General features: G+C 42.0%; 3 protein-coding genes across 3 annotated transcripts in view; 2 read left to right on the top strand and 1 right to left on the bottom strand.

Annotated features, from left to right (window-relative positions):
• The window catches only part of kcnv2a (potassium channel, subfamily V, member 2a), a gene marked incomplete at both ends in the record, with an annotated part of 11,596 nt that extends 10,158 nt beyond the window's left edge, over positions 1-1,438 (top strand). Inside the window, one exon of the mRNA XM_083930104.1 lies at positions 1,160-1,438. Within this exon, the coding sequence (XP_083786230.1) occupies positions 1,160-1,438 (279 nt within the window). The remainder of the gene's footprint in view (positions 1-1,159) is intronic.
• Positions 1,439-3,764: 2,326 nt separating this feature from the next.
• On the bottom strand, positions 3,765-18,767 carry pum3 (pumilio RNA-binding family member 3). Its single transcript, XM_083929407.1, has 18 exons — positions 18,637-18,767; positions 17,621-17,688; positions 17,334-17,537; positions 16,460-16,646; positions 15,356-15,431; positions 15,080-15,173; positions 14,371-14,437; positions 14,060-14,234; positions 13,729-13,832; positions 12,963-13,041; positions 12,725-12,823; positions 11,368-11,421; positions 10,980-11,060; positions 10,649-10,791; positions 9,458-9,680; positions 9,237-9,324; positions 8,364-8,454; positions 3,765-5,209 (listed from the first exon to the last, which is right to left on the bottom strand). Exons 2-18 carry the CDS (start codon positions 17,685-17,687, stop codon positions 5,080-5,082), a joined length of 1,962 nt encoding a protein of 653 aa, XP_083785533.1. The 5' UTR covers position 17,688; positions 18,637-18,767; the 3' UTR covers positions 3,765-5,079.
• Positions 18,768-21,039: 2,272 nt separating this feature from the next.
• cfap44 (cilia and flagella associated protein 44) overlaps positions 21,040-25,000 on the top strand; it is a gene marked incomplete at both ends in the record, with an annotated part of 25,383 nt that continues 21,422 nt past the window's right edge. The window contains 7 exons of the mRNA XM_083930103.1: positions 21,040-21,115; positions 22,232-22,385; positions 22,515-22,677; positions 23,471-23,573; positions 23,660-23,876; positions 24,018-24,132; positions 24,864-25,000. The exon at positions 24,864-25,000 is cut by the window's right edge and continues 28 nt beyond it. Of these exons, the coding sequence (XP_083786229.1) occupies positions 21,040-21,115; positions 22,232-22,385; positions 22,515-22,677; positions 23,471-23,573; positions 23,660-23,876; positions 24,018-24,132; positions 24,864-25,000 (965 nt within the window). The remainder of the gene's footprint in view (positions 21,116-22,231; positions 22,386-22,514; positions 22,678-23,470; positions 23,574-23,659; positions 23,877-24,017; positions 24,133-24,863) is intronic.

Here is a 25,000-nt window from a genome sequence, read left to right as displayed (position 1 = left end):
ACAACAAAAAATAATTCCAGCAGTCGGATTGCCAGGTTTGTTGCAGAGTCGTCAGCGATCAGCCTGCGCCATGTCAGTGATGAATCAAACAGGGTAACGACGAATCAATTAGACATTATTTAACGTTAACATTGATTCCTTGTTTCTGTAGCAACAACAGACAAACATGGCAACCAGCAACGTCCAACGCTATTGGCTGCTACAGTGGAAACAGAACTTGATAGAAAGTCACTGTAAAACCTGTCAAAACATTTTTAAATATTAATTCAGACTAAATATATATTTTTTATGGAAGAGCAATACTTTCAATCTGTACCCCTCAAAACGCCCTGTTGGCAGAGGCGGATAATGCACAGGCTGCAGCCTCGGGGCCCAAGGTGTGCAGGGGCCCCGGATTGGCCGGACTATTAAAAAAAATGGATTTAATTTACTACACTTAAGGTCAGTTTTGTTGTCAAATGATACTCACTCACTGTTACTAGACAGTATGGCGGCAAAATTTCCTCCCCAACCGGTGCAGACAGATGTCCGTCCTCCACAGAGCTGGGTCTGTTCCACTCCACCGTACTCTACGGGGGAATTGTTGGGTCTCTGTAAATCATAAATAAGTCATAGAGTGTGGTCTATACCTACTCTGTAAAGTGTCCTGAGATAACTTTTGCTATGATTTGGCACTATAAATAAAATTGAATTCAAAATGTCAGAAAGGAAATGTGAAAGCAGAGCACATAAAGAAAAGCACAACAACTGAAAGAACAGGACCAAGATCTACTAAAGAAAATTCCTAAATTGACTCTTTTTCTTTTCCAGTGTATTCTTTCTTTTCTGATAAAGTGTGATTAATTAATATGTGGGGGGCCCAAACAAACAGTAGCCTGGGTGCTCATGACCACCTTAATCCGCAACTGCACTGATTCTACATATTCAACCTTTAATATGTATCATTTTAAATGATATTTGTAGAGAAACAATGTATAAGTAGAGACATTAGTTCAAAAAGACTCCCAAAAGAAAATCCCTTCAGAATCACAAGTTCATGTTAAGTAAGGCATCAGTTTTACGGTCTATATTTGAAAAAGAAAAATGGCCGTGTCCTCCACATCTCATTTCCCAAGTCTTTATGTTTAGTACATTTCACCGTGTCTCTCTCATTCTTCAGGTGAGTATTTCCACTGTGGGTTACGGCGACATGATCCCTGAGACCAACCTGGGCCGTATCTTCGCATTCGCCTGCATCTCCTTCGGCGTCATCCTCAATGGCATGCCCATCTCCATCCTCTACAACAAGTTCTCAGACTATTACACTAAGCTCAAGTCCCACGAGTACGCCGCCGTCACCAAGGCCCGTGGGAAGGTGCACTTCGCCAAGAGGGCGGCGAAGAGGTTGGCCGAGTGCTGCGAGGATGTGGTTCAGCAGAGGGCAGCGCGTCTTCAGTGAGCCAGGGGGAACATTTTCCAGTGTGCAGTAAGACTTGTCTGGAAAGTGACAGTCGGGGATGTGAGATGAACCTGTGACATTCCGTACAGGCCATTTCACCATGGAGACCCTGCGGCAGAACTAGACTGCAGGTGTCACGGTGGTTCGAACCAATAAGCTGCTGAGAAATCACCAGCTGTCAGGACCTCACTTCACTTTTGAGTTCAAACGTCACTCCGAGGTCAGGACTCTATTTTTCCTGAGGGGACATTTAATGATGCATCATTTCATTCATGTTAATTCCTGGTAAGCCCTTCCCAGCATGCATTGGGAGAAAGGTAGGGAAACACCCTCTGAATCGGTGGGACAGGTTTTTTGGTAGATTGAAAAAACAAAGTGTTAATTTTTCTTATTTTATTTGCCAAATGCTATATCCTTATACTCTTTTAATCTACATACTGTGCATCTGTGCTAAAGCCATCACCATCCACCTCTACGCTCCCTCCAGCCTCACTCTGTCCATTAGCCTCTAAAGCTCACAAGTAATCCAGGACTCAGGAGCGAACGGCATCAGGACTGAAATAAATCACAAGTTGAAGACCCGACATCTGGACGATGGATATTAGACCTGTTTATCTCCCCATGCGTCTCTGTCTAATAATAAACCTATGTCTCTTTGTGTGTGTGTGTGTGTGTGTGTGTGTGTGTGTGTGTGTGTGTGTGTGTGTGTGTGTGTGTGTGTGTGTGTGTGTGTGTGTGTGTGTGTGTGTGTGTGTGTGTGTGTGTGTGTGTGTGTGTGTGTGTGTGTGTGTGTGTGTGTGTGTGTGTGTGTGTGTGTGTGTGTGTGTGTGTGTGTGTGTGTGTGTGTGTGTGTGTGTGTGTGTGTGTGTGTGTGTGTGTGTGTGTGTGTGTGTGTGTGTGTGTGTGTGTGTGTGTGTGTGTGTGTGTGTGTGTGTGTGTGTGTGTGTGTGTGTGTGTGTGTGTGTGTGTGTGTGTGTGTGTGTGTGTGTGTGTGTGTGTGTGTGTGTGTGTGTGTGTGTGTGTGTGTGTGTGTGTGTGTGTGTGTGTGTGTGTGTGTGTGTGTGTGTGTGTGTGTGTGTGTGTGTGTGTGTGTGTGTGTGTGTGTGTGTGTGTGTGAAGTCACAACTCCTGAATAGTACGGGAAATGTGTAACACTGAACCCCCAGATGAACTGATGATACTGCTACCTCCTGGTTAAAAGCTCACACACAGATTAAAGCTACATAAAGCATCAGGAGGTGATCAGTGTTTGGATAGGTGGCTACTGAGCCAATTAGATGATGGTTTGACATCTTGGGAAATGCACTTATTTGCTTTCTTACGGAGAGCTACATTAGTAGATGGATACCAGTCATTTCTGTAGCATCAGTGACAAGCTCAGATTGTTTTACTTTTATTTTAACCAAATAAACAAACCTGTTAATTTGTGAAATAGTGTCCTGATTCGTGTGTCTGAGTGGGCCAGGTTCTGAGGATCATGCGCCTGATCATGCCCGAGGTGTGATGTTTAGGGGACATGTGGTGTGGAAGAAAACATGATTGAGAAAGTGAATAACAGGACAAGGTCACAGTTTACTTGGGACATAGGCCTGATAAGCACATTCTGTTTAGAAAACAATAGAACTGTATTTGGGCATGATGACGTCTGGACACAAAGTAGACGCCACTGATTGTAAATGTACTGAGTGTGTATTGGAAAGACCTGATGGGGCGTGTAAATGTCAGCTCATGAACCTCCGTATAAGAGGGGAAGTTCTGTTAAGAAACACTTGGAATTAAGGATTTGGAAATTCTGTGATGAGAGTCAAACCATGATTCAATAAATTCCCCTTGATTGCTGCGAGACTTCTCTGCTGACTCCTTCTAGTAGACCTTTCTATTTTTATAATACATTGTTCTACCATAGTGGCTGGTGAAAAAAACAAAAGATTATTTTCAGTGATTAGGGGTCATACTGGAAATAGTCATAATCTGAGTTTAATACACAGGATTCAGGAGTTACGCAGCAGGGAAGCAGTGAATACAATATCACAAAACATGCACTTTTTCAGCCAAGATGACATTTGACTCTTAGTAAAACGATTATTTTATCAGAATATGTGCACACTATTTATTTGAAATACTTTGAAATGAACTACAATTACAAAAATTTCAATTTTAGAGTCAGTGTCATACTGAAGAATGACTTGTAAATGGCCAGCCCGCTCCACCGTACGGCATCTTAAAACAAACAAGAGAATATCTGCTGGGATCAACAAGTGTTTAAAAAAAAAAACATGATACAATGAAGTACTTAGAATCATTTTTTAATTTGCAAACATTCTTTTCAGGTGATAGTTATCACTCACAAGGTACAAAATGTTCAAATAAAAATCTGGAACAAACAGTCAGACAGCTGAACTCATTTATCTCCCAACTGTGGCGCCCTGGTCACCAGCCTTTGTAAAGGGTTTATTCACTCAGATTACTTTAGGGAAGCCTTGTTTTCCATTCACAAAGCTATATGAAGCATTTTTTGCTTTCCTAAGCTCAACAATGATTTACCATTAATTGAGCCTTTTACTTTAAACAGAGCGCTCCATCTAGATACAGTTAATGCTTCATCATTAACTGAAGCCTTAACTGCCCATCTCTGCTGCTCCTGTAAAACAGATGTTGCTGTTGAAATGTCAGTTCTAAATGAAACACTACAACAGCACCGTATCATATCCATCAGCTGGTTCACTGAAATACTGTTCTATAAATCATTGTATATCTACAGTACAGACCAAACGTTTGGACACACCTTCTCATTCAATGAGTTTTCTTTCTTTTCATGACTATTGACGTTGTAGATTCACACTGAAGGCATCAAAACTATGACTTAACACATGTTGAAATATGCACTTAACAAAGTGCAAAACAACTGAAAATACGCCTTATATTCTAGTTTCTTCTGAAGCTCATCAAGAGAATACCAAGTGTGTGCGAAGCAGTAATCAAAGCAAAAGGTGTCTACTTTGAAGAACCTAGAATATAAGACATATTTTCAGTCGTTTCACACTTCTTTAAGTATATAATTCAACATATGTTAATTCATCGTTTTGATGCCTTCAGTGAATCTACAATTTTCATAGTGATGAAAATACAGAAAACTCTTCGAATGAGGTGTGTCCAAACTTTTGGTCTGTACTGTACTTTGCAGGTTTTTTTTATATATGTGGTGTTAAAGTAAGGTCAGTGAAACTCAACACTTCCTGTAGATGTTTCACTTTAAAAGCTTTAGAGGCTCAAAGACACAGATCTTCTTTGACCACACAAGCTTTTGACGTGAAAGAAATGTTTCATTGGCAGTGACTGAAAAAATGGTGAAGAACCTCACACGGGTTGCCGCGTGCGCACAAATCTGGGTGTTGTTTTCCAGTAGCGTCGCCTCGTCATTCACAGATACAACTATTCCAAACAAATTCGTTCCTGTTTTTTTCCATCAGGGACGGTCAGGACCCAACAGTGTTCCAGGTTGTATCTGCTTGGTGAAAATGTTCTCGTTAGCAGCTACAAACGCCCGCAGTCTTGCAGGTGTTTTTCTGGGAAAAGACCCACTGCTGCACAAGAAGTGATGCTTTTCACATCACCAGTCTGTTAGAAAGAAAAAAAGGCCTCTACTTGTTCAGATTCTCCAGCAGGATTTCAGCTCCTTTGTTGTTGCTGATGCTGCCGAGCTCTGATTTGATGGACTCCAGCGCTGCCTTCACCTCTGCTGCCACAGACTTGTCACAGCTGTTCAGGAGGCTGCACACAGGACAAAGATATATTGAAGAATATTCAAGTTTCATCCAATAATGTTATTTCCACACACTAAACTGATCAGGAATCAATAGGGTAATCGGGAAAGAATCGATACCGGCATTGGTATCAATAAAATCTGATCAATTCCCATCCCTACTTATTACATTATGTGCAACCAGCTCAAGACCTCTGTGCTCATCAATGGTTTCTACTGAGTTTTCTAGAGTTGGTTTCTACTGAAAATTAACAGACAAGCTACAGACAAATGTATTTAAAACTGTACTCGGGTGCACCTGGTGAGCCTGGCCATGCAAATAAGTGTGTCACTCCACTGCACCATATGGTTCTACTTCGACTTTCCCTCTAGTGGCATCCATCTATACCAGTGGTTCTTAACCTGGGTTCGGTGAGTTGGTCTCAGGGGTTCGGCGGAGCTTGGCCATCACTGGCTGCAGATGATAACGTTACATTGCTTGGCCAATCAGTGCTCCGGGGAATTTAGTGCGCTCAGTAGTCAACGTGTGACTGTCGTGGTAGTACGTCGTGTGATTTCTTTCTTGATATTTTAATCCATACTAACTATGTCGAGCAAAAAAAGAAAGTGGTCGGACGAATATGTACAACATGGATTCACATGTATCACGGAACGTGATGGGACCCAGCGTCCTATCTGCATGATTTGCAATGCCAAGTTGAGCAACTCTAGTCTCGCACCGGCAAAACTAAAGGAACACTTCTTGAAGCTGCATGGAGATGGGGAATACAAGAACACAACGCTTGCTGAATTCAAGGTGAAGAGAGCCAGATTCGATGAAAAGGCCACTCTGCCTGCTTTTGGATTTGTACCCATTAACAAACCGTTCCTCCCAGCATCGTACGAAGTTGCTTACCTGATCGCAAAGCAGGGAAAGCCACACACCATTGGTGAAACACTCATAAAACCAGCTGCGTTAAAGATGGTGAATCTGATACTCGGAACAGCGGCCGAAGGTAAATTATCCCAAATTCCTCTTTCAAATGACACAGAATAGAGTATATGAGTAAAGACATCTTGGCTCAAGTAGTCGCAGATGTGATTTCAAGCCCGGCAAAATTCAGCCTTCAACTCGACGAGTCCACAGGTCCACAGACGTTTCTAATCTAAGCCAGCTTGCTGTTTTTGTTCGCTATGTGAAAGACGACATGATAAAAGAAGATTTTTTATTTTGTAAGCCTCTTACAACAACAACTAAGGCAGCTGATGTGAAGAAGCTTGTGGATGACTTCTTCAAAGACAACGGTCTTTCCTGGGATATGGTTTCTGCAGTTTGTACGGACGGAGCTCCAGTCATGCTGGGAAGAAAGTCTGGTTTTGGCACGCTAGTACAAGCAGATGCACCACACATCATTGTTACGCATTGTATTCTGCACAGGCATGCGTTGGCAACAAAAACTTTGCCTCCAAAAATGGCAGAAGTATTAAAAACTGTAGTGGAATGTGTGAACTATGTGCAAAATAGTGCTCTGAGGCACTGCATCTTCAGTGAGCTGTGTAAAGAAATGGGCTCTGAACTCGAGGTACTTCTGTACCATTCTAATGTTCGGTGGTTATCCCGGGGACAGGTGCTGAATCGTGTTTTTACCATGCGTGTGGAATTAAACCCGTTTTTGCAAGAGCACCAACATTGTCATGCAGATTGCTTCAAAAATTCTGAGTTCATTCTCATTTTAGCAAACATGGCTGATATATTCGCAGCTCTCAATCATCTCATTCAGCAGATGTAGGGTGGTGGAGTCAACATCATGGAAGCGGAAGAAAACCTGAGGGAACTCAGTTGGAACTGAAGCAAACAATCGCTATGCACTTAGATAAGCTTGCAAAGTCTCTCGACGGATACTTCCCTACAAGAGAGGTCATATCCAGCATGGGTGAGACAGCCGTTCACGTTTGCTGTTGAGACAGCAGATGTCAATGATGAATACCTCGACGAAATCATTGAAATTCGGCAGAGCCATGTTCAACAGCAACACTTCAGAACAACAACGCTCTCAACTTTTTGGTGTCAACAAATGGAAAAGTATCCAGTTATTGCTAAGAAAGCCCTGGATATTTTTATACCATTTGTTACAACATATCTTTGTGAGCAATCCTTTTCGAGGATGCTGGACATAAAAACGAAGAAAAGGAACAGACTTTGCTGTGAGAATGACATGAGTGGCACTTGCCAAGGTGAAGCCATGCATATCTGAACTGGTCTCTCAAAGGCAACAGCAGAAGTCACACTGATTTGCAGGTATGTCATTTGTTGTGAGTTCATGCACTGTGTTGGTTTTGTTCTTTGAACAAGGTGATATTCATGCACAGTTCATTTTGTGCACCAGTAAAAAAAAAAACATATAAGTGTCATATAACCTATGTCTTGAATTTGAAAAAAATCACATTTTATTTTCCACTAAAGAAGGGTGCGGTGAATGCGCATATGAAACTGGTGGGGTTCGGTACCTCCAACAAGGTTAAGAACCACTGATCTATACAGAAAGTTTTGGTTTTTATCCGTCTGATGTTTCTGCCTGAACCCATTGGAGTTGTGTGGTGCTCTCAGTACTGAGCAGTTTTAATACGGACCCCACTGTGCAGTTTTCTACAGAACCTGTTGATTATCAGGAGAAACTTGGACACTGTTTGTGGACAGAACTTCCTTTGTGATGAGGTTTTTAAATGTAGTTTAGTTTCTCATTGTTGTGAGCACTGCACACCATGCCCCTTTAGTGTGTCTGCACAAATAACCAGAGGGAAGCTTGTGATTTGGATGAACTGGCCCTTTGAGTAACAGCAGTGTATCGTGTCATCAGTCTTGTGAGTGAGTGCACACACTCACATATACATCATATACACCCGTTCACATGTCTGCTTACATCTGATACACACATGTCTTTCTACATCTCACGCCGACGATGTTCTCTGTATCTAACCTGTACTAACACACTAACATCCTGACACTTATCCTACCTGTACTAACACACTAACATCCTGACACTTACTCTTCTTTTACACTTTATTCTTGTGTTAGGTTAAAATGTTTTTTGTATTATTGCACTGTCGTGATTTGCTGCTCTGTGTGCCTTGAATTGCCCCCCGGGGACAAATAAAGTTTTTTGAATTGAATTGAACACTGACCTGCAGAGCACCATGGCTCCTCTGTTGACTTTGACCCAGCTCTTCAGCTTCTCTGTCCCCACTGCGTCCACCAGGATCCTGCCGAACCGCTCTGTGTGGAAGTGAAATAGTTATATTGAGGGGATAATTACATTTATATATAAAATATGAATGAGTTCATGAACTATAGTAAGTGAACACGTTCAAGCACAACACTGCCGGTGGTGTAGACGAGAATTTCTTTTAACCGGGGGCCATAAAAGTTTGGTTTCAAAAATACCTGTGTTCATGTGGACTAGGCCTTAGTACACCAAATAATTAACGGACTAGAAAAACAACGTTTTTCAGTCACTTGAGTCTCTATATGTTCATTTTCACAGCATGCTGACATAAACAGAGTAGTGATTTAAAGTTGATGCAATCTGAAGTGGTTGTATCACCAGTAAGGCCCATTATGGAGCAATTGGTAAATGGACTTGTACTTCTATAGAGCCTGTCTAGTCTTCTGACTACTCAAGGCGCTTTCACAGTGGTTGTCACATTCACCCATTCACACAGACATTCACACTGATGGCATTCTACATACCACCTAATCACACCCATGTGCATCACTGGGAGCAATTCGGGGTTCAGTGTCTTGCCCAAGGACACTGCCGATCAGATGGAGCACGACCCACTCTCTTACTGAGCCACAGCCGCCGATTATCTGGATCCGATTATCTCCAGTTCTATGATGACCACTACATCCTCTAACAGCTTAGAGCTCAATCACAATAGGTCCTTTAGGTAGGGGTGTGTGTGTGTGTGTGTGTGTGTGTGTGTGTGTGTGTGTGTGTGTGTGTGTGTGTGTGTGTGTGTGTGTGTGTGTGTGTGTGTGTGTCTGTGTGTTTTTACCTTCCCTTCCCGCCTCTGCCAGGGTCACGTCCTGCTCCAGGAGCCATTTCAGCACCAGGTGTCCTGCTGGATGCTCGGCCATGTGAAGCTGCAGCAGAAACAAAAACAGAGTGAATGAAAGCACAACCGTCCTTGTGTTGGATCACACTCAGTTCAGAGAAAGATCACCCTGCTTCAGGTAACCATCCTTTCAGTCAAAAACAAAAAGGCACACAGCCTACCTGTCCGCTGGTCCCTCCTGGCACCAACTCGTGATTGGCCAGCTGAGCCACGGCAGTCATGGCGGGCCGCAGGTCCCCGCAGGCTGATGCCAGGATGTCACTAATGGTGACGCTGGACGCCTTGTCCATCACCATTGTGGCAGCGTTTTCACGGAGATGCTCCAGCAGTGGGGGGGAGACAACTTCCAGCAGCTCCTTCCTCCGAACTGCCATGTCCTTTTTACTGAGGAGAGGAACACACAGCTGATCTCACTCATTTGAGCCTTTACATCACTCCAACAACTGAATCCGTCTATTTCCTTCCTGCGGGGGCTGTTTGTTTCTTGCTAGCTTAAAGGGTTAGTTGTGCAGTTTTTTTTAAAGTGGGGTTGTATGAGGTACTGTGTAACCTACAGTAGATTTTATATGAATATTATACATGTGATTATTTCTTGTGATATTCATTTAATGGTGATTTAATGGCGACTCGGCTGGGAACCGGAGAGTCGCCGGATCGAGTCCCTGTGTGGACCATGAATGGAGTGTGGACTGGTGGCTGTAGAGGTGCCAGTTCATCTCCTGGGCACTGCCGAGGTGCTGTTGAGCAAGGCCCCGAACCCCCAATTGCTCGGGGCGTTGGTCCATTGGCAACCCCCTCTGACATCTCTCCATTAATTGCATGTATATAGGTCCTGTTTGTGCATGTGTGTGTATTTCGGGCCTGTGTGTGTGTAACATGAATAACAATAATAGAGTGAAAAAATCGAATTTCCCCGTTGCGGGATTAATAAAGTAATTATTTTTCTTTCTTCCGCCTGCCAGTTCAGGCCAGTGCGACGAGGTGAGAAGGTGCATCATCTCCATAGCAACGACTCTGTACTTCCGTTCCAACCAACTCCATTTTTTCAGGCTTTTTTTCATAGATGGATATAATTCTAAAATATAAATGAGGACAGAGATAGTAAGATACTCGCTACTGCTGCATTTCTAGATTTGATAAAACGGCGAAAATACTATTTTCTTTCCCTGATTCACTGCTTTGTTCTGGATTACTGGGCTCCCGCTCCTTATTCATTGAATAAGAGTCAGAGATGGGTCAGTTCACTGTGCTGCATCATTTACCTGAAAATTCTAAAATGGGCAGCTGGTACATGTGTTCCCCTGTAGTTTAAAACAGCAGCAGGATTTACCGACACCCACCCACAACGTTACCTGTGTGTGTTTCCATCTCCTTGCTCCAGCACTTTGATGATCTCCGGCAGCAGGTGAGCAGGGTCTCTGGGGCTCAGCAGGTAGAGCACCACCTTCTTGCCATATTTATTACCGATGACCTCATCTAGAGAGGACAAGATCTCCTGAACGGGTGGGAAACGGGGGAAATGGGATTTTCAGACAATAAATGAAACAGATTTCACATCTTCAAACTGAGAATCGTGACCTGACGGAATCTTTAAATATTTTGTCACAGCGCTCGCTATTTGAACCATCAGGATTATCATTAAGTCTCGTGAAGCAACATCAAACATCACGATATGAGACTTACTGAGAGCACGGCCTGTTTCACCAGCTTGGTGTCGTCCACACAGTCGAACATGGCCAGAAGAACCAGGTGGCCAAACTCTCCCTGTGGACAAACGATAGTCGGGTTTTACAGCAGAACAACAGGAGGTTCTCTTATCAAGTGTGGACTGCTGATTGAGCTCAGCTCTTTCTTCTCGTCTCAAACCAACAAAGGTAAAGAGACCTTTAATCATTTAGAGTCTGATCTTTACTCTAGTCCCCTGGTCTTGGCAGTGACCGCTTGTCTCGAGAATGAATTAAGGAATAGATGGATGGACGAATGGATGGATGAATGAATGAATGAATGAATGGATGGATGGATGGATGAATGGATGGATGGATAAATGGATGGAGCAGCACTGAGGACTCACCGTGGCGAACTTCACCATGTACGTCTTCATAGTTTTGATTATGACTTTTCTGTCCTGAAACATTGAAGTAAAAACAAAGTTTAGCTCAAAATAAAGACACTGTGCATTACTGCCATTAAAAGACTCAATCTCTTCAGCTTAAAAGCCTGATTGTTTCCTGTATTATTCTGGATATTGTTCCACGGGTTGCATCGGAAATTGCATTATAGTACGTATGCTATTGTTCAACACTTTCAGTGTTTCCTCCAGGATTTTTTTCCCAACACCTTTCCCTCTGGTAAACAGTTAACTACAGTGCATGTCTAGAGCTTTTACTGTGAGAGGTAGAGGTAAAATATTTTCCTTTTAATCCATGGATGAATGAGGTGTAGTAGCAGACCTCTGTGGTGTTGTTTTATAATCCTCGTAAGTAAAGAAACAACCTGATATATTGATGCCTTTATTCACGGTGTGGAAAAATAACATAACATTTCATAAAATTCTGAAGCAGCAGTGGGTATGATTTGATAGTGCGCTCCTAAATCTAAAGGAAAGCCTGACTTTTATGTAAACAAACAGTAGTAGTATCTTTTCAGTAGTATTATCTTCTCAGGAAGCTGTAACCATAGTAACCCGTGCAAACCTCAGATCTACCCGTTTCACCAGATAATGCTTGAATTACTGGAAAATGTAAATGAGAGGTCTAACAGCTGGAGGTAACTAATCACTGATTTGTAATTAGCATTACTGATGTTCCAGAGTTTCCTCGGCCGCTGTCAGTACTCCCGCATTGCATTGTGGGATATGTATGCCAGCAGAGTCTCAAGTGCTTGCATACTGTAATATTTGACAGGAAATAGTATGCAATTCACATACTTTACTAAAATTAAAACGTACTCTTTTAGCCCAATAAAAACATGTTAGTGTGTAATGTTTTGAAGCGACCAAAATATGTTGTATGATATCGGGAAATGACGCACGCACACTTTGTTTAACTGAATCAGCTGTCAATAAAATTGACATTAAAATATAAGGCGGCACTAAGTGACGATGTAAACATCATGTTACAGGGATGAACTATAAATACTTTGGCAGGTGATCTGTGGCACTATCCACATTTGATACATACACACCTGCTCTTACAAACAAGTGCACTTTATTTAGCTCTCTATTGAGTCTTAGTAATCCACTTTTCCCAAGATGCTAGAGGGTGTTTTTCCTTGTGTCTTCGGCCTATTTTTTTTGGTATAATTTATATTGCTTGCATGGTTTTTGATGACCCAAGCAACATTTTCTTCTGGCAAATAATAAAGAATAATCTTAATTTGAGGTTTTTTGCCTTTTTGTTCTTTGTGTGTGTGTGTGTGTGTGTACCCACCTTGGCCGTCCCGTGCCACAGACAGTGCATTGCCACCCGTGCTCCGTCGTGTGTGTGAGCCATGTAGACAACCGACTCTCTGATGGACTCGATCATCTCCTGCTCACATCAGAACAAATACAAACCAGCGAGAGGAAACCTGTTAGTGGTAAATACAGTCTGCACTAAATAAACCTTTAACTCGTCTCTTATTTTGAAATTATTTGGACACATATTTAGGTGTCAAAGAGTAGCTTACCGTTTTCTGTTTGTCGGGTGCCAACAGGAAGAAGTCCAGGAAGACTTTATGAACCAGAGAGTGTTTGATCACTTGTTCTCTGAAAGTTGTAGTTACATAGTTTAAATAGGACATATCAATAAAAACACAATCAAAGTTAAAAAAATAAATGAGATTAGGTGGAACGAAAGGAAAAAGTATAAATACATAAATAAAAGAAAGCTTCATATTCACACTTTTGTTCCTGAAGTTTCTCTTTACCTTTAACTCATCCAAAAAATACTAACATAGCTTTGTAGGTAAAAAAATCAGGAGGCATTTATCTTACTCTGACAGACTCAGAACCTCACCAAAGCTGTGTTCCAAATTCAGCCAAAGCAGCTACAAATATGTTCTGATCTTAAAGCATTTGTACATTTTTCCATCACATAAATACTGTGAATCACATCAATCCTCTCTTTACTATGAGGATTTCTCTCTTTCCTGATGGTGCTATTTTACCTGCAATTAACATTTTATTACTTTGTTCTCTATTGTGTTTCTATTTTTCTATTTACCCCAACATAGAGCTGCAACTAAACAATATTTTCTTCCAATTAAATATTGAGGTATAAAATGTCAGCAGTGAAGAGAAGTGCCAAGAACCCAAAGCGATGTCTTTAAATGACTTGACAAAGATATTTAATTTACAATGATATGAAAAGCAGAACATCCTCTCATTATAGGTTTGTGTTCAGCTGCTCATACTTCATTTCATTGGGATTTTTGTTTTGTTTTCTCATCTTACTTCTGGGCCATGGGTGTGAGAATCTGCTTCATCTCGTCGATGATGTTATTCAGCTTGTCTGGGTTCGTCTCTGCAACTTTCTCGATGGTGTTGCACACTGTCGACTGGACACAGAAACGTTCACAGCATTATTTCACACACACATGACCATAGTTGATACAACACTGATCGAAGCACGGTTACTTCAAAGTAACGAAGAGGCACCCTGACATCATCAACATTGTGGATTATCAAGGTGTATAATAATATCTGGAAGCGGAATGATGCTATTGCAAGCAGCTGCGTGTGTGTGTGTGTGTGTGTGTGTGTGTGTGTGTGTGTGTGTGTGTACCTTGCAGACAGTGTAGGTGTTCCCGTACAGCCCCTCGGTAAGCATGAGTCTCTGTGCGAGCACGGCTTTGTCATTGTAGGCGTACTCGATGATGGACGAGGCGGCGGCGTGGCGAAGCATCGGACGCACATGACCTTTAAATGTTTGCATCACACCTGCCACTAGCTCCTTGTTTCTGTAGAGAAAACGCATACCCACACACACACAAACACAATTGAACAAACATCTATATAGTTTAACTGGACCAAAGTCTCATTTAAATATTTCTGCCGAAAGAGAGAAGAAGAAGAAAGTGATCTGAGCTGACTCACCCGTACATCAGCAGTTTTTTCACCACGTGTTTGCCGTACTGTGACTTGCACAAGCTGATGATTTCATCTGTGGGAGACAACAAAGTTTGTGTTTGTGATTTGTTCATTAGCTGCTTTACTCATACGGCACAAATGTAAAAACAGGAGACTTCGAGTCAGCTCCGGATCCTCCATCTAATTGAGGATGTGCACGCAGCAGGGGGGTGGATAGCCCATTAGCACAATGTTATGTCCGCTTAGATATGGACAGTCCCAGTATGTAGAAATAAAGCAAAAGTCATCCTTGCATTTCCAAAAAGTCTTTACCACACCCTTGGATAGACTGTTTGCTTTAGTTAGCTAACATTACACATGGAATTTCAGTGAAATGGCAGCTGCTGGCAGGAATAATGCTAACAATGGCTACAAAAAAGTAATGTGAAGCTACCCATTTATGTACTAGACGCCACACAAATGATGTTAGCATGAAAACTTAAAGGTTGCATAAAAAAGGTAATGATGACTTAAAAAAGTAGTATTAGCATACAAACGTAACAATGGCATAAGAAAGTAACGTTAGCACAGGAAAGTGTCGATAGCATAAAAAGTCAAAAGTTAGGCAGAAACGCTGTCAGACAGCTGAAACCTCCGGTTATGAAACAGGCTGCCATCTTCACTTGTCCGATTGATGTGAAGGCAGCAGATGAAAAAGCAAAATGTATCCGCTCACCCTTGAGCTCCTCAAAAACTTCCTGTCTCTGCTCGTGGCTGCCGAACTGGATGAAACACTGCAGCACTCGCACAGAGTCGTGCGCAAACGCCATCTGGAGGCACCAGAGCACAGTCAGGAACAACAGTCCACAAGTACAAAGTGCATCCATACAAACATGTTCCACACCCTTTGACTGACGGGTGATATTGACTCATTTGTGAGGGAAGGATCGTCCATCTTGTTTACAACACTTCACAACAACAAAATAACAAGAAAAGGCATAGAGACACTCACCTGTTTAATCTTCCCACGGACTAGATCATGAAGCTGCTTCATCAGTTTCTTCTTCAAGTCGTTTTCGCAATTCTTCCTGTTGAGACACACACACACATACCACCATCATCATCATCATCTGTCACATTCACATGTTTAATCGGTCACTGCCATGCGTTGCTGGATGATGTTGCATTGTGTTGCAGCAAAGTCTGCTTCTACTTCTTTTAGCAGGGCACCGTGGCCTTGATTAAATGAATGAGAGGGCTGCATATTTTGAACTGAACATGAACTCACATTGATGTAGCTTGTTCTGGTAAATTGTCTATTAAGACATGTTAACAGACACGGACAGTGCTGTTACTTTTCATCAACTCCTCACGAGGCACATGAAAGACTTTGTGCAATCACAATTATTGGGCTTGCGAACACTCTGTGGACACTGTGGAGTGGACGCAGCTGCACCCCTTTCTGGCTGTTAGTTTAGTTTCCATATTTACTCGTTAATGTCATCAGTCCCCATTAGCATTGGGGTTGAATCAAAATATTGCCAAATAGGTCCTTTTGCTTTTCACTTTGATACCAAATCCTGCTCCATCCTCATCTAGGTAGTAAACTCTCCTGACTACTGTTGCTCTGTGCTGCAACTCTGCTGCACAGTAAAGACACTTCCAGTGAAACTGGGCGGGGTGTGAATGCTTTTTCCCGTCATTGCTTAAATATTCAGTCAGTGAGGGAAAATATTCTGTTAACGTGACATCTGTACTATACATATATGATTTGTAGTAGAATGTTTCAGTTCAATGTACACTGTCTTTGTAGTTAAAAGATTCTGACACACCTGGGCCCTAGTCGCCCTAGTCTTTGTGATGTGTTCAAGTGCTACTTTTTGGTCCAGACACAGGCAACATGAGGAGACGCAACAGTCAGTCTTTCTTGGCACTAGTTCTTCGTTGTTGGGTTGGTGTGTCTGGGCCATAAAAGGTACAAAGGATATAAAGAAAGCTGGTGTTAGGGGTTCAACCCTCACTTTCTCTGAGTGTGTGTGTGTGTGTGTGTGTGTGTGTGTGTGTGTGTGTGTGTGTGTGTGTGTGTGTGTGTGTGTGTGTCTTTGTGTCTGTGTACCTCCTGAGGTCTCCCCACACTCGTTTGCACTGACAGATGATCTGGAACATGTCCTTTCTCTCCGCCTGCTGTCTGCTATTCTTCAGGTCCTTCTTCCGCTGCTGCCTGTTCTTCTTCAGCTCCTCCTCAGTCAGCTCCTTCTTCTCCGGCTTAAATTCACCCTTCTTCATCCTCTTAGCCCCCGGACCTGATTGCATACACAGAAATCAGTTACAATGTTTTAACACTTGAGTGATAATCATCAAGAAAAGATTCAGACTGAAACCAGGCACTGGGGGGACAGGAGTTCAAGTTTAGACACTAATGCTGGCCCATGTTCATGTTGCCAATAGCCCTTTTGTTTTAATGTCTTATATAGTACTTCAACCTGTGAAAACGCAAACTGGTCAAAACGTCAGCAATGTGAAAAATAAGACCAGAAAACGAGCTGTTTGCCGAGCAACTGTCCGATCTTCGTTGGTTTCGAGGCAGGTTTAAGTGTGACTCAACGCATGCTAATCTGACCTGATCTAGACACATTTTCAGACAGCGGTAGTCCTAATTCTGTTAGACGCTCACAAATGTTTTTTTCTCTTAGATCCTTCTGTTGAATATGGACCAGGCACCTGAAATTGTGCCTTTTATCCATAAATTCACGTTACACAAACGGCAACTATCCTTTATCCACATGTTGTTTACTTTATGAGCTTTACCTCGACGCCGTACGCTTCGTTCATCTGATTGGTTGATTGATGTTGGTAACAGATGGTTTATTTAACCAGCAACCAGTATTTTCGCCCCTTCCCTAAAGATCTCCAAACAAGAGTTCCCACATGGATATGCTGAGCAAATGAGAATCAATCCATCTGGCGGAGTCAGGTTGATGTTTTCTTACCTCCATCCTCTTCTCCTTTGTTTTTCGATTTAAATGGCATTTTCCTCTTCTGCTGCCCTGGCCCAGCTTTGGAGAAAGCAAATTTGTTTTCCCTCTTGGCCCCATCTCCACCTTTCCCCGGTCGGACTTTCCTCTCTGTGTTGTTGTAAGCTTTGAAGGGCTTTTTACCACCTGGTTTTCCACCGAGCTTGGTCCCTATGGAATCTGGACAGAGCAAGACACACCAGTGACAAACCTGCTTTAAAAGGGACGGTGTGCGCAGCTGGTTAATGATAACAACATCTTACCTTTTCCTTTCTGTGTAAACTTCTTTCCACCTTTAGGAGAAAAGGGTTTTTTGGATTTAGCCTCCATCCTGAGCAGCAGAAAGAGACATACAGGTCATCAGAAATCTGGGCTCCAAAGAAAATTCACATACCAAAGTCTCACATATTCCCAGGCCTGTTTGGTGACTCAGTGGCTGACTGTGTCAACAGAAGTGAAACACTACAATATAACACATTTAAAGATCAAGCGCCTTAAACTTAAATCTTTGGACATTTGAGTCCATCTGCGTGACAGGGGGAGTAGATTTATATAAAGAGGACTGTTCCTAACAGGTACATGCAGAAGAGTGATCAGGCATAAGCATAATAGATTCAGTATCAAGATGAACATTAGGTTAGGCCTAAAAAAATGAGATAAAATGTGCATTTTGAAATGAGAAAAGTACGGTAATTAAGAGAATGATGTCTAATGTTTATTAGACCTTAAGGAGCTTCTACACAGGCAACATCACAACACCTAAAACAGCAGTGAGAGTAGAAGTGAACGTCATCACTTAACGTCACAAATGAACACTTTGTTGTTTTTAAGTACATTTCATGACTATTTTGTATAACTCAGAAGGAAATGCTGTTCTTTAAGTCCGTTAACGTCACTGTTAAAGATCCAGACGCAAGAAGAAAACACACCCGTCTCCTAACTCACTTAACGACCAAGATAACACCCAGAAGAAAGTAACTTCCATCGTGTCCTTTTGGCTGCTAATATGTTACATCTTTTCACATTGTAGTTATGTACATTTCATTCTATTTGAGTCGTTTTAGGTTGTGTTGTTTCACTTGGATAGCGTCACGGGCTGCAGGTCCCGTTGCTGTAGCTAGTTAACCTTACGTTAGCTTAAAGTATCAACAATGGCTGCCAACAAATATTCTTATATTATTGATGACGCCACGCGCTTCTGTGTTATATGTGTACCGCTAACACGAAGAATAACACAGTTTACATCATTTGACTACAACATTTCACCGGTGTCACTTACGTTTCAGACTAACACACGCGCTGCCACAGCTCAATCCCATGCGCTTAGTCACCAAACCGGTTTACGGCACGACGTGTCCAATCAAACTGAACCTTCGCTGCCGTAAAACGTAGGTTGTTACGACCATAGATGTAAACACTCTCTCTCTCTCCCTCTCTCTCTCCCCCCCCCTCTCTCTCTCTCTCTCTCCCTCTCTCTCTCTCCTTCTCCCTCTCTCTCTCCCTCTCCCTCTCCCCCTCTCCCTCTCCCTCTCGCTCCCCCTCTCCCTCTCTCTCTCCCCCTCTCTCTCTCTCTCCCTCTCTCTCTCTCTCTCTCCCTCCCTATGTAAGACTGACACTGTCACAGCTGCACACAATAAAGACACAAAACTACAGTTGTGAATGGAATATTTATTGACTTAGTGCTGTTAACTAACATCATAGTATGGAATTGTCTTTATTGTCATTGTACCAGTACAATGGAATGTACAGTACAATCCCTTAAAGTGCGGAAATAATTTAACATTAAAAGCATCAAAAGGAATAGGCTAGACCTTTAAAAGATGCATTTAAAACCACAAGCTTACACACCAACACACACACACACGCACACACACACGCGCGCACGCACGCACACACGCACACACACACACACACACACACACACACACACACCGTAGCAGCTTAAGGAGACAAGAACAAAAAACAGTAGATTGCAGAGACCCTATCATTTAACCTTGTTTACATGTTTGTATTTCTTTAATCTTTAATTTGCTTTGGGTTATATTAACCTAAGTTACATAATGGTCATATTTGTACAGTACGTGGTAACACCACTGTGCATAAATACAGAGCTTAAAAGTAAAGCTCATGCATTAAGTAAAAGTACGAAATTTTCCTTATGCAAAATGGTCCATTTCCGGCTCTATATTAGATTAGGATTAGGATGCATTGATGTGTGTGCATCACTTCAATATTGCAGCTGATAGAGGGGGAGTATTTTATTTTTTTTGAACTCTTTATATACTGCTGTGTTAGTAAATATAAAACGATAGGGTACATCATAATGTATTTGTTGATTGGGCCTATAGCTACATCTGTATCAGTCAGTACAGCGCTTGAGTAAATGCAGTTACATTCTACCTGGTTCTGGATGAAGAGATGTTAGAAATAGTCATTATATGACGCTGGTATAGTGTTTTTCTATTAACTGCTAGAATTACATGAGTAATTTGACATGGTAGAACCAGGAGGGCGCAGTAATAACTGCACCGCTCCTCCGTACTCTGAACGGTGCGAGATGGCGGAAAGTAGCCAACCAGTGGGGTTTACATACATTATAGTTGTTTACGAGCAGTTTTAAACGGCTCCCATGTACATATACCTGTATACTGTATGGAAATATATAGGCTATTTTATTTTAGTCTACTGAATGATAACACTTATTAATTAAAGGTCGAATGTGGAGAATGAGCAGAACACCGCCATCTAGTGTCTCAAGTTCGTAGTGGCAACAACAAAAAATAATTCCATCACTCGGGTTGCCAGGTTGGTCAGACCCGTCCCAGTAGCCTAGTGGAGACCTGAGTCTGTCTGAGCCTGTTTGAAACCATCCCTCCGGCAAATCGCGCCATAAAAACAAGTTTTGCAAAGGAGTTTGACTGAGTTAAGTTAGCTGTTAGCGTTAGCCGTTACAGCTAAGTAAACATGAAAGTTAGCTTGCCTCTCAAGGAGAACCGTAGCCATTTGGGCGTGTGTTTTAATGGTGTTTCTCTCCTTTCTCTCAGTCCATGGATTGAATGCTTGGCCTATATTGACTCTGGTTTTTGCCCATCTCCGCTCACTCAGCTGCAGGGACAAGGATTCGCAAACTCCATTATACCCAGTGCCAGCTTACAGTAGCTGCACCCAACAACAGAAAACCCTGGCAACCAGCAAAAAAAAATGAATTCAGACTAAATATATATATTTTTTATATAGAAAAGCAATATTTTCATTCTGTACCCCTCAAAACGCTTTAGGGGTGTATTAATTCTTTTTTTTAAATATAGCTTTTAATGAAGATTCTACATATTCAACCTTTAATCATTATTCTTTTATTTACTTGAAACGCGCCACTTGTCTGATCCCAGAATAAAGCAACTCAAAAGACCAAGACGACTGCACTGAAGTCACAAAAGGTTCAGAACTCCATTAACCAGTAGGCTTTGCATTGGAGTCCCTCTCCTTGTTGCCTGGCAACGCTTCCAAACGAAAAACGTACTTGGGGAGTCAGAAAATTACACAGCCGAATTTAGCAGGTAACGTTTTCAACCATGAAAAACGTTTGAGTCGGTGTTGTGTATCAGTATTTGACCCTGTTAACGCGCATGTTTCACTGCCCGGTAGTTTCTGTGAATAACTGTTTAACGATTTAACAGCGGACATGTCTGAAGACAACACAACTTCTGCTGGGGAACAGACTGGGAGCACTCGCACAGCTTCACATGAAAACACCGAAGGTAACGGTAGAGATTACAATGAGTGCGTGGACATGAAGATAAGATATATATATATATATATATATATATATATATATATATATATGAATATTATGAGGCCTATTCTGGTCATGCTCATATTAGGAACGCGGTTTTTATTTAAATTCTCCTTTTAAGTGACATGGTAAATCTCCTCTGACCATTTACTAGCTAACTTCTACTTCTCCTAGTTCATCCACCGACTCTCTTCACACACACACACACGCACGCACGCGCACACACACACACTCACACACACACGCTACGTACTGAAGGGCTCCTCCGTCCTCCTGAGTTTGGCGCGTTTCCATTGGGGTTATGGGTTAAATGTGAGAACATTGGAGCAGCGGGTGAAGATACAACGTTTCATTTCCGAAAGGTGGTTTTATAAACGGGATATTCATGTCCGTATAACTAGCTACAATACAGCTAGCCTGCTAAAATAAAATGTCATTTTAAAATAAGTAGGCTAATGAAATGTTGAGGTTGAATTTGAAGTGGTAAGGATAGCAGTTAAAATGGCAGTACATTAACTGTACTGTATGTTTCAGTTTAAAATACGAGATAAAGTGGATGGAAGTGTAACTACATTTAAAATGGAGAGGGAATGTACACACTGCAGCAGGTGAACTCTGTTAGCTAAAGTATAAGAAATTAAACCACCTTAACTGTCAGTTGATGTGTAACTGTAAAAGCAGTTGAAAGTGGAAAGTGCTAAAACCAAAACTAGTTGAAGTAGAAGCACGAAAGACAGTTCAAAGGGGTCACTGTTCAAGGGGTATTGCCTTTTCACATCATGGCCGGGGGAGTACAGATGAAAGCTAGCCTTCTGGCTAATTCTGTCTTTTTTTAACCATGTGTAATCATGTGTTTTATGCAAAATCACACTGTCCCTTTTAGATAAACTAATACCTAATACTGGAAGCTGTTGAAAAGTCAGTTGGCATGTAACCGCTGACAATGGTTTATGTATCAGTGGACGAGTAAAATCTGAAAGAAAAAGAATAATTAGTTCATTCACGTAATGATAATGAATATAAAAAAAAATTAAAATTCCCAAGTGAAATAATTGACGCTGAAATACGCTGTCCGTCACAGGATGTGACACCGAACACTCAGGGATGCAGCAGCAGGCCGAGGAGGGATCAAAACAGCAGCTCTCAGCAGACATGTGCTATACGTATGAGGAGCTTCACTCCAGACCGTTCATCACACCTGACTCTGAAATCCCAGAGAACCTCCTACATCTCTCGTATCCTTTGAAAAGGAGTTTCATGAGAAACATTTTACACCTCATCTCATCTCATCTAACTCTCTCTCATCCTACTTAATAAACAAGTATGTGAATCTGATCTTGAGCCTTAATCCGTACTGCATTCAGTCACTCCTTTGGCTATGACAGTGGGCGCAGGGGGAACCTGCAGCTGCTGGATGAAAGGACTCTGATCTTTATAGCAGGTAACATGCTCGTTCTGCTGGATGTTTCCACCAAGGAACGGAGATACCTCCGCTCCTGCAGTGGAGGAGGAATCGGCTCCATCACGGTAAGATGGCTGAAAAACTTACATCATGTAAGACAAGAGTCACTCTGCCACTCGCTCCAGTCTGTCTGTGACTAGTCTTGCATTGCCAGACCTATCTGCACACTGTCAGTGCTGGAGTACTCTGGCAAGACTATTAACAAGTTAACAATTTGGAGGTGGGCAAAACAACACTGGCTTGTTTGTATCTCTTTAAACCAATCACAATAGTCTTTGGTGGTGCAAAGCCTGGATGCAGCAATGGTGCGCTTGCAAAAAAGATAGCGGAGATTGCGGAAGACGTGTGAGAGACGCACTGAACGTCTAGCTTTATCCCATCACTGTACACCCAGTTAGCCACACTAGTCTATGACTGGATTCAGGAAACTGATGATGTTATATATATATATATATATATATATATATATATATATATATATATAGATTATATGTTATGTTATGTGTTATGTTATATGTTATGTTATATATATAATATATATATATATAATATATTATATATATATATATATAAAATATATATATATATTTATATATATATATAAAATATATATATATATATCACCATTGCTGCATCTGTGGTTTTGCTCCACTAAAGACGATTGTGATGGGTTTAAAATAATACAAACCGTCCACAGTATTTTTTTTCCCCGAATGATAAACGGGTGTAGTCATACCGTACTCATAGCTGACACAGCGCTGTGGGGAGAGGTTTGGCTATACAAGACCACCGTTTTGCACACTATGCTGTTGTGTTTTCATCATATGGATGTCTTTGTGTTTGTGTGTGTATGTCAAGGCCCACCCTAGCCATGAATACTTTGTTGTAGCAGAGAAGGGAAACCTGCCCAACATCATAGTATATGAATATCCCTCATTACAGCCGTTCTGCATCCTCAGAGGTAATTGGCACCAAGATGCTTTGAGTTTTAAGTTTTTTAAATGTGATGTTTTATTGATTATCATATTTTAATCTTCATGTTTGTAGGTGGAACAGAGCGGGCGTACAGCTTTGTGGATTTTAACCGTGACGGGAGCTTACTGGCCAGCGTGGGGAGCGCACCTGACTACATGCTCACGCTGTGGGACTGGAGGCGGGAGGAAGTGATGCTGAGCTGCAAGGCCGTCTCACAGGAGGTCTATCGAGTCACCTTTTCCCCCTACAACCCGGGACTGCTCACATCCTCAGGATCTGGACACATCAAGTAAATGACAAAATGAATCCTACTAAAACCCTTTAACCCTGTTAAAGTGCTGCAATGAAAATTAATTCAGAAGTTACTGATATTGAATATGGTTACGTTTTCAGATAAGGTGGAAATACTTTCTCTCCTTCTCTCTATAAGGTTCTGGAAAATGGCCGGCACATTCACAGGTCTCAAATTGCAAGGGCTTATGGGACATTTTGGGAAAACTGCAGCGACTGATATTGAGGGCTACGTTGAACTTCCTGATGGAAAGGTCTGTGCCCTGCTGTTCTGACACATTGGATTTGTACGGCAGTTATTAAAGTGTAATTCCAGCACATAATCATCCCATGGTCTTCTTCGGCACTTAAATACATCAAATAAGCCATTTCGTGTATAAACTATTAAAGAGAAATCCCGGAGAGTCACTAACAGCCGGACATGGCTAACACTGATTAGCTCGGGGCAGCGCGGTGAAGGCTGGTGTTAGCCACATCAGGCGACTCTCCTGGATTTCTGCGTTAATAGTTCATACCAGAAAAAAAACTGTCTTGGTGGCTTATTTGATGTATGTAAATGCCGAAAAAGACTATGGGATGATTTTACACCAGAATTACACTTTAAGGCCTGGAAATGTACGTAGCAAGACTTAAAGTGCACTTCCACGTTTTCTACGTGTTTCCATCACAGTCTAAAGATACGTCGAATCGTTGTTACCAGTTCCAAGGGAAAGTTTTGCAGCCGAAAAAGGGGCTATGTTCCAGTGAATAATGATTTCTTTGCCTAAGGGAGCATGACAGCCATAGAAACTTTGTTTATGGCAACAAGATTACTTTAAACATGTGTTTTTTCAATCTCACCAAGTTGCTGTTCTGGAGCTTTCTAGGCTTTTTTGAGCATTTATTGAAAAAAGCAGCTACCGGGGGGACTTTGTGGTGAGATTCTTTTTGTCCAGCGCAGTTTGTATGCTCAAACTTTCAATCTCAAAATGACTCCCCTTGTCAGGTGGTGTCTGGCTCTGACTGGGGCAACTTGCTGCTGTGGGATGGAAATGCCATCAAGGTGGAGATTTGCCGTAAGGGGGGGCGGAACTGCCACGCTGGGTTGGTCCAGCCGTTTGCCCTAGAGGACGGACAGCTGAT

The sequence above is a fragment of the Echiichthys vipera genome (assembly GCF_963691815.1).
Source record: "Echiichthys vipera genome assembly, chromosome: 16".
NCBI classification, from domain to species: Eukaryota; Metazoa; Chordata; class Actinopteri; order Perciformes; family Trachinidae; genus Echiichthys; species Echiichthys vipera.
This window is presented reverse-complemented; position numbering and strand designations above follow the sequence as displayed.